General features: G+C 38.6%; 3 protein-coding genes across 3 annotated transcripts in view; 1 reads left to right on the top strand and 2 right to left on the bottom strand.

The window, feature by feature from the left end:
• LOC120553268 (peroxisomal succinyl-coenzyme A thioesterase-like) overlaps positions 1-229 on the bottom strand; it is a 35,874-nt gene extending 35,645 nt beyond the window's left edge. The window contains exon 1 of the mRNA XM_039791510.1: positions 210-229. The gene's annotated coding sequence lies outside the window, so the exon portion shown is untranslated. The remainder of the gene's footprint in view (positions 1-209) is intronic.
• The window catches only part of LOC120553270 (peroxisomal succinyl-coenzyme A thioesterase-like), a 19,257-nt gene extending 18,953 nt beyond the window's left edge, over positions 1-304 (bottom strand). Inside the window, exon 1 of the mRNA XM_039791515.1 lies at positions 210-304. The gene's annotated coding sequence lies outside the window, so the exon portion shown is untranslated. The remainder of the gene's footprint in view (positions 1-209) is intronic.
• Positions 305-2,074: 1,770 nt separating this feature from the next.
• On the top strand, positions 2,075-13,360 carry ssbp1 (single-stranded DNA binding protein 1). Its single transcript, XM_039792345.1, has 7 exons — positions 2,075-2,184; positions 3,298-3,368; positions 3,864-3,921; positions 4,037-4,177; positions 6,944-7,031; positions 9,016-9,104; positions 12,298-13,360. The coding sequence occupies exons 2-7, from the start codon at positions 3,345-3,347 to the stop codon at positions 12,339-12,341; spliced, it is 444 nt and encodes a 147-aa protein (XP_039648279.1). The 5' UTR covers positions 2,075-2,184; positions 3,298-3,344; the 3' UTR covers positions 12,342-13,360.
• Positions 13,361-14,541: the final 1,181 nt, after the last annotated feature.

The following is a 14,541-nucleotide window of genomic DNA, read 5'->3' as shown; positions in this document are numbered from 1 at the left end:
CTGGTCCTGTGAACTGAAGTCATTCATGCAGAGCTTCATCCAGATACACTGAGGTTACAGTACAGGTACAGTTGACTTAATGTAAATGTGTGCTATATGCGACATTCACTTCAGCTAGTTTCAATACTTTAAATAGATGACAAATAGATGTTTGGACCAGTCTTAAAATGAAAAGAATATCAGAAAACAGTTTAACCAAAAGGACTCACTGAGTTAGACACACGTTCCCAACAGGTCCACGAGGGCTCAGAGAAATCTGTTAATCTGCTGCTTTCTGGACTTTATACCTTTCAACACACTTTCCTTCAGCTGCAGTTATTCTTTAGGAGATTTCATGTTGGAAACATTCCTTCTGTAGCATATTGAGCCCTCCCTTGTTGTTTCCTCTGGGGTGACATTGATCCAGCTACAGGATAAGAACACTAGGCAATTACATGGACAAAGATTATATATTTTTTGTACAATTTGTTGTATGGAAAAATGTCACAGGCTATATAAAAATAAATTGAGTTTAAACTAAACTTGACATTTGTATTACTGAAATAACTTAGTGAATTACTTTCATTTCTTTATTTAATATCTTAAATGTCTTTTCTTTTTTAAAATACATATACAATCCCTAAAATCTGTTTTGTTGGTTGTTGTAATTTTGTTTGTTAATAAAGTTAGAAACAAACTCTAGGTGGGAAGTCACTCGGCCAGAGGTCTGTGGGGGGTGATAATACATCCATGGGGGGCAAGGTCCTCCATCAAGAACAGAACAGACATCCTGGGTGCAACGTTTTTGTTGCACCCACAATGCCATTCATTTATCTCATCTATCATCTGCAGTTACATCCCAAAAATCAACAATATAAGGTAATAAATAATGATAGAGATTGTAGCACTCCTGGAAATAGTTTACAAAGTAGTTTACTAAATATAGCCTAAGGGATGAAATGATAATAATATAATATTAAAATCTGTATTTATTAAGCACTTTAGGTTACACAAGGTAAACAATAAATAGAAAAATGTCAATAAATAGGATAAAGGATAAATTACAAATGTGATCTAACTTTAATTCACTTTCACAACAAAAATGCAAAATAAAAATACGGAACTTTATCGACATCCGGTAGTGGTTATGTACAGGTTTTTACTGATGGATCGAAAGATTTACTGACAGGGGCAACGGGGGCAGCTGTGGTGATTCCCAGTTGTCAGACTGGAGTCAGTAGGAGAACCTCAGACTATTTAAGTGTGCATGCTGTTGAATTGGTAGGTCTTTTGTTAGCTGTACAATGGGTGGAAGAGGTGAAGATGCGCAATGTGCTCATTTGTAGTGACTCAGTGTCAGCGCTGTCGAGTCTCAAATCAGGATCTGCCAGGTATCACCAAGAAATTGTGTATGAAATTTTGTTTACAAATTCAAGGTTTGCTGATCAGGGGGTGAATGTGGTGTTCATGTGGGTTCCTGCTCATGCAGGTATACCAGGTAATGAGCGAGTGGATAAATTGGCAAAGGAAGCGGTTAAGAAGGGTGCTGTGGAACTGAATGTTAAACTATCAAGGGCAGAGGGGAAGAGCATTGTATGGGAAGAAATTTCCAGACAGTGGCAACAGTATTGGGATGGTGGAAATAAGGGGAGGAAATTGCATAGGATTCAGGCTAAGGTAGGCCAAGGAGGGATGAGTTATAGTGGGTTTAACCGACAAGATCAAGTAATTGTCAGCAGACTGAGAATAGGTCATAGTAGATTAAATGGTACACTTTTTATATTGGGGAAACATCCGACTGGCCAGTGTAATGTATGTGAGGTAATGGAGACAGTGGAGCATGTATTGTTGTCATGCAGGAAATATAAGCGAGAAAGGGGGTTATGTTTGCTGGACTGCCGGAAATTAGGTTTAGGTGAAATCAAGATAACAGATGTCCTTGAAAGTGGCGTTATTATGACTGGAAGGAAATATCTATTTGCGTTTTTGAAAGATACTGGTGTTTTTAGGAAAGTGTAGTGTATTGGTCTGAACAACTAGGTATTGAGTTATAGTCACTAGGAGGCAGTAATGCAACGATTTGGATGCCAACTGCCGTTAAACTCTAAAGAAGAAGAAGACATCCGGTAGACTGTCGGGCTTTTGTTGAAGACGGACCGGAAACAGCGTGAGGTTACCAAAGTCTGCTCTGAAGTCTTGCACCTGGTAAGTTTTAAGCATGCTTTTTTTTGGTCTTTTTTTAGCGCACGTTGACACCGTTTTCTACCAACAAACTGCCGCTCCTCTGCTGTTTAAGCTACTGCAATCTGTAAACCAAAACATGTCGAGAAAAACGTTAATTTTAAAGATGTATTTCATGTTCACATCCTAATGGCGGGAGACCCCAGAAGCCTGCTGCTGTGACTTTGAGTCCCCGCTCACACGTTTGATTCTTCAGCTCGTCTGTCTGCAGACAGACCCAGAAAACCCGAGCACACTTTCTATAACAACCGCTAATCTCACCAGACTCCATGCTAAAATCTGTTAATTGTGTTGCTGCCTCGCCTGTCGGTTAACACACAGCTCGTTGTTGTAATCATGACTTAAAACATCTAATAACGTTAATTCACTTCACAGCGCGTATAACTAGTACACCCTCTTATGATGATGATGATGATAATATTGATTCCGGCGCCCCTTTTAAACTGCTTTTGTGCTGTTAGACACAAAGTAACCAGTTTATTAGCTACACCTAGCTAAAAACTAATGCAGTCTAATGCAACATTTCTGCTATAAATCTGACTTTTTATGAAGGCTATACTGTTCAGTTTTTGTTTAAACTTTTAGAGAGGTGTTGATTCAACTGTATGATTATTTATAGCTGTAGTTAGCGATGCTGTTGAATTGTTGTGCATTTTCCTGAGAGGTGTTTATTTTGTCTGTTTTTATCAGTTAGGTTAAATAAAAATAAAAAAATCACAACAGGTAGCCAACACATACACATTGGCACAAAAAACCCCCACATAAAAACATGAAATATTAAATAGATAAGAACATAAATACACATGTATACTATACTTATGTGCTGTGACATGGGCAGGGATGGCAGATGACCTATAGTTTGTTGAGAAACCCAACAGCTGATGGTACAAATGATCTCAGGTATCTGTTAGACCTGGCATGTTTTTGGGAGGTATACCTCCTTCCTGATGGTAGGAGGCAAAACTCAGAGTGTTTAGTTTGCTTGATTTTAATTCCAGTGTTATACAGTTGCTTGTATACTTTTCTACTGTCTTAAAGATGACATGTTTACATGCCACACATTTTGTTGTTGTTCAGATCTGTCCCTAAAAAGTCCTCGGAGCTGTCTGCGCAGCACAGACAAGATGTTGAGAAGTGCCTCAGCACAGGTGAGCAAGAAATGATTATTACTAGACCACATACAGTGTTTCCCCCTAGGTTTGTGGAAGACGTAGGTGCACATATTTGACAGGGGGGGGGTAGGGTTTCTCCCTCAAGAAAATGTTTTTTTTTTTTCTCTCAGAAGAAATATGCAATTTCACATCATTTTGGAGTTGGACCATTATTATTTCCATATCTGTGTCTAAAACAGTGGAAAAGCTAGGGCAGATCATTAATAAATAACATTCAAAAAGCTTAAAGACAAGTCCACTGGGGACCAACTCCAACCATTAGATCTGATCTGAGAAAATTCATTTGGTTAGTTTTGATGCTCACATTGATTTTACATCCATCGGTTTAAGGTGGTGCCAAAAATGGCTTAAGCGCTGCGCCTAAGCCTTATAATAGTAGGGGAAACCTTGACATCTATCAGGTACACATATAGCAAGACTACTAATACTTGCGGCTTTACAAAGTAAATATTTGATCTCATCCCTCCACAGATCTTCAGACAGGTGGTGCGATACAGAAGCACAGACACCAGCCTCATCCTGGAGAGATGTGAGTAAATTTTCTGTTTTACTTCCTCTCTCTTATTAATTAAACCTATCTTACCCCTGTCTACCCGTGAAACTCTTCTGTCTAATAATGGGGATCTTCTGTGTCTTTATTCCAGCGATAAACCGTGTGCAGCTGTTAGGCCGAGTGGGTCAGGACCCAGTGATGAGACAAGTGGAGGGTCGTAACCCGGTTACCATCTTCTCCTTAGCAACCAATGAAATGTGGCGGTCTGGAGACGGAGAGATGAGTCCAACAGGTACAGTGTTGAGTCCTACTTGATGATTTTTTTTTTTTTTTAAACGTACTGTGCTTTATGCTAAAACGGTAAGAAATCCACATCCTGCTACTAACATAAACTAAAGACCCACATATTTATTATGCATATAGTAACTAATCATGCACCTGACAGATCTCCGGTCAGCTGGCGCAAACTAACAAAAAGCGCCCTCACCAGATTTGATATTGTTTAGTCAGATTTTGTTGCTGTCCAGCTGGAAAACGTCATGACCGTCTACGGACAATAAAACCCTCCTCCCAGGCTCATCTAAATTAGTTCAGGTTGTTTTGATCGGACACTTCAGAGTGGTGGAGTAATAATTTGCCACAAAACATCCAGACTTGGACTTCCTTAACAGATGACAAAGTGCTGGAGTCATGTTGTATAGGGCCCAGTGTATATGATTAAATATATTATTCAACTATAATCACACAGGGACAAAATGCACACTGCAACTAACGATTGTTTGCAGTCGATCAATCTGTAGATAATTTTCTCAGTTAATCCGTTAGTTGTTTGATCGATAAAATGGTGAAAAAAGTCGATCAGTGTTCCCCAAAGCCCAAGATGACGCCCTCAAATGTCTCGTTTTGTCCACAACTCAAAGATAGTCAGTTTACTGTCACAGAAGAGAGAAGAAGCTAGAGCATGTTCACATTTAAGAAGCTGAAATCAGAATATTTGCTACTTCTTTTTGTAAATATATGACTCAAACCGATAAATCAATTGTCAAAATAGTTGCCGATTTAATTAAATGGTGGACAACTAATCGACTCCATGATTAATCTTTGCAGATCTACACGGCAGCAATAGTCGCTAAGACATATATGCTTACAAAAGTATATATTTTCCCCACACCACATATGTCTGGCTGGAATTACTGAATCTGCAAGTCAAAGCACTCCTAGTCTGACCTTCCTCTTTTGACACGGTGTCAGCCTCGTGTATGTTAGGTGCTTGCTACGGGACAAGAGCTGAAGGTCTGTCTGCACGTCAGGGTTGTGGCTGAAATATCCTTCGACATTTCAGTGTCCCTGTTTTTCCTGCAGCAAGTGTGTTGCTGAAGGTGCACACATTTATTTTACGCCGCTGTCCAGTGAAAAGAGTCTGGAGATTTTTTTCTTTTTTCGCATAAACTGAATGTTTGAGTGTTCCTTTTTATGGGTTGAGAAAATGCTTGGGCTAAATAAACCATTAAAGTAATACATTATATATATATATATATATATATATATATATATATATATATATATATTTTTATTTTATAGATATATAGATAGAGATAGATAGAGATAGATGGAGATAGATAGATAGATAGATATAATGTTAGAAAAGTTATGTTTGCTATAGTATTTGCTTCATTTTAGTGTTAAACTATGTGTTTGTTTCTCATGAGATAATCATGACTGACCTTGTGAAAAGCACAGAATATCCCCTGAAGGCAGAGCACATGTAAAGGATACGCCGGGCTAGTCCAGTCATTTTAAGCCAAAATGGGGGTCATCCTAGGACAAATTGCAACAGAAGCAAACTCAACTGATTTTGTATCCTCAATATGTCTGGAGATTGTTTTCTTTTTTCACATAAACTGAATGTTTGAGTGTTCCTTTTTATGGGTTGAGAAAATGCTTGGGCTAAATAAACCATTAAGGTAATACATTTTAATTTTTATCTATCTATCTATCTATCTATCTATCTCAATAAAGTATAAATAAAGAAAATCTAATTAGACTATCTGAATAAAAGAACATTGTCACAGAGCTGGAAACAAGGCTCTTCTTCTTGGCTCCTAGAGATACATGGTTTTCACAGGACCAATGGTCTTACATTCCTGTTGAAAGGCTAAATCAACAGATTGTAACAGTTAATTATTAATACATTTTCTTTTAGAATAATGTTTATTTTAGCGATTAGTTTCATATGATATGATATTGACAGCTGATGGACTTATTAATGGTTTTATGAATTGGCCATGGATCCGGTGTTTAAATAAGTCAAGATATTACTGTGACACTAGCTGTGAATTGTACTCGCGATCCGCTCTGCAGGTGTCGTATTTTGCCACTAGAGGTCATTGTTGCACTCTGATTTCTGTCTCTAAAAGTGAACACATACTACATTACTGTTGTTGGATTTCAAGGTTTTAAATGACCACGTACAGCGTGTGAAGGTGACTCAAAACGACACAAAAAGGCACTGTAATACTGTGTCTGACCCTGAAGCATTAATCTCCAACCCTTATGCATTATTCACCGTCCTACATTTAAAATGATGAATAAAAATAAGTCCGTACAGACAGCCTTCAGCGGAGGTTTACATATACTCGTATTTTTATTATCTGTTTTTACAATGTTCTTAGTCTAGACTTGTAGACTGTAAAAGTTCATTATGTGAATCAGAATCTGGTTTGATGCCAAGAAGGGATTCACATACAAGGAATTTGCGGTGGCATTTTGGGGCATAACGCTCACAATAAACACAGTAAGAGAAGAGAAATGACCAAGTACTGCACAAGTCAAGAATCTTAAATAAAAAAATAGACATTTACAATTAAAGATTTGTTAATATGTTCAAAAATAAAAAGAGCTGTACAGTGTTTAAAACAAAGTGTGCAAAAATATTGACTAAGTACTGTGCGAATGTTGACCGTATGAAGCACATAAGGAAATGTGCGAAAAGGGTTTGTGCTGCAGCGTGTAGTGTCTGTGAGGCTGATGTGTGTGTGCTGTGTTTCTGTGACTCCAGGTGACATCAGTCAGAAGACGACGTGGCATCGCGTGTCGGTGTTCAAACCTGGTTTGAGAGACGTGGCCTACCAGTACGTCAAGAAAGGGTACGGGCCCAGGACTACACCTCGAATACATCGGTTTATTTGTATTTACTTTTTTGATAGTATACAGTACCAAAGAACTTCTAATATATCAAGAAGTTCCACTCCCTCGTTACTTCCGGGTTCTGAACTGGTTGCAGTTCCACCAGAGTTCCATATAGGGGGCGCTCACAGGCCAGTGCAGAATGAATGGGGCTCTATGGAGCTATACCCCTCAAAACCCACTTTTCTCAGGATATAATTTTTTGTCTAGTAATTTGAATGTTGCATTCGAAAGGGGAGGCTAAGAAAATACACACTGCTGGGTGTTAGATTTTTTTTAAAGTAACTTTTTGGTTCTAAAAAGCCTTTTTAAAATGTCAATGACGTCATACACATATACGGCCAGAGATACTGCTTTACGGCAAGCTCTGAGTCGCTTCCTTTGTTCTCTCGAGACATCGACAACACAGCTGACAGGTTCGGCTCTCCCTGTTAACACTCGTGCTAGAAAGAGGTTTGCTGATGTTTTAAAGACCACGCCGAAATATTCACTCTGATATTCAGGCTCTGCTTCGGATGCCGTCAAGCTGGATCTCTGATCGTAATCACTCCTTCACTGACCAATCAGCATTCATTAGCAGAAGGCTAGCGTGTTATGGGCAACAACGACTCACCCTGTAAGAAAACTAAAGGACATAAGTACTCGTTCATTCAACTTTCGACCTATAACCCATGTTGAACTTGCAAAAACTACAAACTGGCCAACCTGCACCACCAAACATAACAGCGTTCCAGCCAATAACCAACGAGAAGGATTTGGTTGAGCCATCACCGCAGCAGCGTTAGCATGTAGGCTACTTCCACAATGCGCGTTCATGACTCTTTCAGGAAGCACAGAAGGGAGGGGTAGGGGATGAGGAGGAGGGAGGGGCGAACTAGCCTCCGTTTTGTTTGACAATACTTCGAACGTCAACAAGAAGTGACGTCACCCAACATCGCTTTGAGCACCTTTAAATGTATTTCAAGTTGCAGAGGATTCCTGTGATGAAGTTTTCATAACAAAAAAACAGGATGATCCGCTTTACACTGCTGTCTATTTGTATTCTTCCTCACATCTGATTTAAGCTGAACACGGCTGCTGTTTCCTGTCCGTGAAGACTCTAAAAATGTTTTGCATGACATTACAAAACATTAATTTGGCAGATGGCTCGGGATGGGACGATAGACGTTTGTCACAGTGAGGGATTTTAATGTATAGTAGTTTGCTGTATATAGTATTTGTAGTACAGTGGTGTCCATCCCTGTTATTGTTCTGGGTGCACTAAGCAGTTTTGGGCAGTTTATGTTTTTATTTTATTTTTTTTTACATCAATGTGGTGATGTTACTTTCATTTGTCAGGAATTTAATTTAGTACGAAACTGAACCTCTATTAACAGGTTCTCAGTTGATTGTCAAGAAACATTACTATCACGATTTATATATTGATATCGTAATATAAGATGACATATGAGGTTGTTAGAGGACACTTTGTTCTTTTGTCCAACATGAGAACCAAAAGCTAGATGTCATCAAGGTTTATTTGCTTTGTTTTATTATATGCTCCTTTTTTTTCAAACCTGCCGAGATGATATGATACAAAGGGTTTCTCTTCATCTGACTGTCTAAAACTGGATAAAATAAGTTGAAATTGTTCTTTTTTACTTAAAAAAATGCTAAAATCTTAGGGATGGGTGTTTCATCATGAGCTTAAAAAGCCATAAAATGTGAGAATGCTAATAATTGTCATACATTTAGGTCCCTTCTGGCCAGAGGTTCATAAGAGTTTGCAAAAAAGTACTCAAGATAAAAGGGTGAGGCCTTTTTATCTCTGTGCCCTGCCTTCAGAGAATGTAAATTCCAGGGAAATGCAGGACTGTGAAGATTCAGAAGAGTCAGCCAACCAAAACTCACGATAGAGGAAGCATCACGTGACTGATCCCGAGTCGCTCTCTTTTTCTCTTTCAGGTCAAGGATTCTCGTAGAGGGGAAACTGGACTACGGAGAATATGTGGACAAGAACCAAGTCAGACGCCAGGCCACCACCATCATCGCAGGTCAGGCAACTAACCAGCTTCTATCAGACGGAGGGCTGGGGGCCGAATTCAATCGTCTCTGAAGTATCGAGTATCGAAAAATGCCTCGTCATTCAATATCCAATTACAATACCTAAGGAGTAAATCTCATCAGAGTCCGTGAGCCAATAAGCATGGGGGGGGGGAAATTGACACAGCATAGTATTGCGATATTTCCCGTGACAATACTGTATCAATACACAGATGCCAAGTGTGCCAATCCCATTTTGCAGCAATACAATTTAAGTGAGATGAACAAACAGAGAAATTTATCTTTTAGATAAAACAGATGTTGACAAAGTTTCCTTTTGGGGACGTCATTTGAAGTTGGGGGAAAAAAGGTACTAAATTGTAATATATCGCGGAATGTTGCATTATGTTTAAAATCGCAATAATATCGTATCGTGACATAAGTATGGTGATATCGTATCGTGAGGCCTCTGGTGATTCCCACCCCTAATAAGAACTACCTAGATCTAGTCATGTTTTGTGATCGGCTGTTTAATGTTACACGCCGTAGAGACCCGCAGGAAAAACTCCGAGACGGGGCTCGCGTAGTAGGAGCTTAAAATAAATACAAAGATTTGTGCCGTAATCGGTATCGGCGTAAACAAACAAGGAATTTGACTCTGGTTAATCTTTGCTCTCAAAGTACAACAATCACTTAAAGTGATGGTTCGGAGTAATTTCACCCTAGGGTCCTTTGCACCATGACCTCGAGCCAACCACCCCCCCAGAAGCTTTTTTCACCTGGGTCTAACATTGGGAGAGTTAGCGTAGAGTAGCGTTAGCCGCTGAATAGCTTAGCGCAGAGGCTAATGGATCCGAAGTGTCTCTTAACATTACCCCACTAATAATGCCCGAAATGATACCAAAGGTCTACACTAGTATATATAGGTTATGCACTCATAAAACGATGGATTGTAAAGTTTGTAAGTACACCAGAAGGTTATGTAAATAACACTTGCCTGCTGGCTTCTGCTCTCTGCTGTTGTTGTTGCTGCTGTAAGACGAGTGCTTAGGGACATCTACAAATTACAACACCGAAAAGAGATGCAACAAAAATATTTTTTAATTTAACTTATTTTTTAAAGTAAGTGCTGTAGTATAACTAGCAGGAGACAAGTAATAATTGAGGTAAGTTTGGAGACATTACCTTATTTAATCATTAAATTAATAAATATTTTTGTTGCATCTCTTTTGTAATTTGTAGATGTCCCTAAGCACTCTTACTGCCCAGTAGTAACAGCAGCAGCAGCAGCAACGAGAGCAGAAGCCAGCAGGCAAGTGTTATTTACATAAACTTCTGGTGTACTTACAAATTTTACAATCCATCGTTTATGAGTGCATAACCTATTTGTACTACTGTAGACGTTTGGTATCAATCGGGCATTATTAGTGGGGTAATGTTAAGAGAGGTCGCCGGATCCAACTCTAACGCAAGCTATTCAGCGAAACGCTACCGCTTCTTAACTCTCCAATGTTCCTTAGGTGAAAAAAGCTTCTGGGGGGGTGTTTGGCTCGAGATCATGGTGCAAAGGACCCTAGGGTGAAATTACTCCGAACCATCACTTTAACATATAAAGAATAAAAACAGAAAGGACAGTAATAAATATAAAAAGAATACTGTTAAGTATGCAGTATAACAATCCAATAGAATTTACAAAAAATATACAATAACAATTGAAGAGAGGGAAGGAATATTTTTTTATTTAAGATTTAAATATAAAATATAGTGCAAGGCAGTTCAGTACAATGGACTGCAATGTGTAATGTTGTCATTTCTTTTTATTATGTAAAATTGGTATCGAAAAAGTATCGTTTAGGAACCGGTATCGAAGTCACGGTATCGGTACCAGTATGGAAACCTTTTGAACGATCCTCAGCCCCAGTCAGACCTGCACCTCTTTATGTGAATATGGGGCGATTAACACGTCGTCGCTCATGTTTAAAGTTGCTTTTACATGAAAGTCGGGACAGCAACATCTTACCAGGTCGGACTTAATATCGTAAATGTGACACAAGTCTGGATTGACTTCAGCCACCTTCTTGAAAAGGTCGGCGTTTGAAATTTGCGCTTTTCCAAAAACCTGTTACCATCCGAGTCCTTCATGTTTAAAAATAGCTGTGTTCTCCTTTTCTTTTGGCCATTCATCACCGCCCTAGCCCTGCAAACTGTTGGCTTGTTTACAACGCACAGAGCTGACCGTAAACAGGCAAATGGCCGTGTGCCGCAAACTGCGGTAAAAAACACCCCGAGTGAGACGCATATTTCATAAGAATGCGCTGTACGCGTGAAAGAATGCTCCTAAAACCTAAATAATCCCGGCATATCCCACATGTGGTAATCAGAAAATTCTCCATCTCAGAATAAAGCCCAATTCTAGATATCCGGACGGAATATGCTGTTCACATGACCCGTATTGAATTTGTAATATTGTCATATTTTGAATATTTGTGGAATATCAGCTAGTAGACTACGTTTACATGCGCATAATATTAATTTTTTTTGCCCTTATTCCGAAAAAGATGATATTCCAACTAAGCTGTTTACATGACCAATGAAAGTGAGTATTTCACTAATATTCCCATTTACAGGTAGCCGTGCAAAATACAATATTTTCAAAGTTTACCAGCGGCGGCGGACTTGTTGGACCGTGCGAACACAGCCTCCCTCTTTCATTCCTTCAACCAGCTTCTTGAAAAGGTCGACATAGCGATGTTTGAGCAAAAACCTGCTGATGTCAAAGTCTTTGATAATGTTTAAGAGTAGCTGTGTTTTTTCTTCTTATCTGGTCTGCAGCCTTGCAAACTGTCAGCCGGTTGGTTTGTGTACAGCAACCATAGCAACGCACAGAGCTGACCATAAGCCGTAAAAACCCCGATTGAGACGCATATTCCGAATGCGCTGTACATGTCCAAAGAATGCCTCTAAAACCCGAATAATACCAGAATATTCCACGCCTTAATCGGAAAATGCGAAATTCGGAAAAAGGCCTTATTCTGAATATCCATCCGGAATATGCTGTTTATATGACCTGTATTAAATTCGGAATATTATCCTATTTGGAATAATAGTGGAATGTAGGTGTGCATGTAAACCTAGTCACTGTTAGGGAGGGTTTTCTCATGTCTGATTAGTGTATACAAAAATAATTGGATTACTCTTTTCCAGACAACATCGTCTTCCTGAGCGACAACATTCGAGACAGAACTTGAAGCACTTTCTTCTTTGTCACCACCCAACAACAAGTCCACTTCTTTTTGTATTCTCTACAAAATAAAGACTGAGGCCCTGAACGCCACCAAGTAAAGGAACTGACTTACCCAAGGAGAAGGGGGACAGAATATGTTGTGACACTCCGGTCATATTTGACTGTGACGCCTCCCTGCAGAACTTGAGGCATCAAGAGAAGCTGAAAGAGCCCACTTGTGTAGTATAAATACACGTACTGATTATGGTTTTCTTTGTGCTACTTGTACTGAACCGTTAAAAGATACAGTTTATGCCCTTTTTCTGTGTACTCAAGTTTTATGTATGGGAATGTATGAGAATAATGTTGGAAATACAAGTTTGAGTCTAAAATGTTTTCACTGTGTTTGACGACTCGGTACAAGATGTTGTAGACGTAGCTCTGTTAACAGCAACTCTTACTCGTGTCCTTAGACTAAGGTTATTATAGTTTTTCTTCTTTTCTAAATCAAATTGTTTCTAGGTGAGGAAAACTGTAAATCAGGAGTCTCAAACTACTAGTCTGATGGCCAGAGTTGTCCTTTTTTATATGTTTGCAAGGAACTATTTGCAGCTGCATTTAATGGGATTTTTTGACAGTAAGAAAAATATAGATCATCACCAGATGAAAGTATTTGTTCCTTCTTGTAATATGTCTCACTTGTCGCTGTCTCTCTTTTCTTCATGTATTTCTCTGGTAAATGAAAGTTGTTCCACTGGAGAGAAATGTGCGTGTTTACTGAAACTGCTCGAGAGGCCAGCATGAAAATTTAGAGGAAGCACGTTCAATTAAATTCACCATATTTCCCCCCTGTTATAACGGAACATTAATGTATGTATTTGATGTTTTATCTACTCCTGTTGTCTGCTTTGTCATTTTCTTTCAGTTATCACACTTATCTGTTTTTCATTTCCTTCCTGGGCAGTGACTTGTTGATTTCAGCTCACACTGCTGGTTCATTTCTCTGTAATGGTTGCTATAATAGACCTTATTTTCTAGACTGCTTTTCTTCGTATTTGTGTTCATCTTCAACAGTCAGAGCATGTATTGTTTAACCTCCCTGTGTTAATAACTTCCCAATTTCACTTACAAAGCACGTAATGGAGGAGGAAAAGTTACAAGTAACCATTGAAAATAAACTCAGAAATGAAAAGTCAAAAAAATATTGACAGATATTAGTATAAAAACTTATATAAACGCGTTCTTTATGAAAGTTTATGTGAAATATATGCATTTATTTTTGTATTTTTTCTTGTATTAGCTTTTTCTAGTGGTCCTTGGTAAGCTGTTTCCGTGACAGTGGGGGCGGGATTAAGCCAAAGGTATTCTTGGCCTAAAGTTATTGGTTACGGCTATTCTCGAACTCTTTCCTGATTGGCTGCGTCACTTGTCAGTAAAAAGCTCAGGAGGTCAGGGCTGACGGTCGAATGGACTTTAAACTGAGGAGTGATCTGATTGGTCGGTCAGATGGAGTGGGCGGGAATGTGAGTTATGGGGGAAACCTGTGGATTCAGAAGCTGCGTCATTTTGACAGGGTGACACCGGAAATGGCTGGAGTGGATTTAAAGACAAAAGCTTATTATTCAGTGAGCATCAGAAGCTGACAAATTCTCAAATCAAGTCAAGTTTATTTATATAGTCCAAGATTACCAATTTGTATCAGATGGAAAAGAATATCTGAAAATACACCTGCTGGTATTGAAGAAAAAAAAACATGTCGGACAGCTGAAGAAACTAAAAAGATTATAAATAAATTAAATAATTATAATATATGATTATTATATGAGGAATAGTTTTTCGTATGTTTTCTTATGTCCTTTAAAACTGCTATATTTGGAGCAGAAGGCGTTTGCCCAGAAAGGTATGGTTCAATTTAGTATTTCCGTTTTTTATACAAAAGTTTCTTTCATAATATTTTTAAGTTTTTTTTATTTGCAAAACTTTACAAACATGTTATGCAATATCTGAACAATTCGGCATCATATACAAAGAATCATTTCCATCCAGGGAACATCACAACCTTATTTGATTAATTTTAAAAAGTTTGAATTTACAGCAAATGAGGAGTGGCGTCTTTATTTTGAAATTCAAAACCGGAAAATCTAGTTTGTTGATGTTAGAATTTGACTCTAGTGTCATAAACAGCTGGAACAGATGAATCACTTCACATGTATAGGCTACGCTAC

Source organism: Perca fluviatilis, chromosome 23, assembly GCF_010015445.1.
Source record: "Perca fluviatilis chromosome 23, GENO_Pfluv_1.0, whole genome shotgun sequence".
NCBI lineage: Eukaryota > Metazoa > Chordata > Actinopteri > Perciformes > Percidae > Perca > Perca fluviatilis.
This window is presented reverse-complemented; position numbering and strand designations above follow the sequence as displayed.

Bases quoted from the DNA above. Each gene is read 5' to 3' on its own strand.
- ssbp1 (XM_039792345.1), top strand. From the start codon at position 3,345: ATGTTGAGAAGTGCCTCAGCACAG. The intron at 3,922-4,036 runs GTGAGTAAATTT...TCTTTATTCCAG, and splicing joins CAGCCTCATCCTGGAGAGAT to CGATAAACCGTGTGCAGCTG. The intron at 4,178-6,943 runs GTACAGTGTTGA...CTGTGACTCCAG, and splicing joins CGGAGAGATGAGTCCAACAG to GTGACATCAGTCAGAAGACG.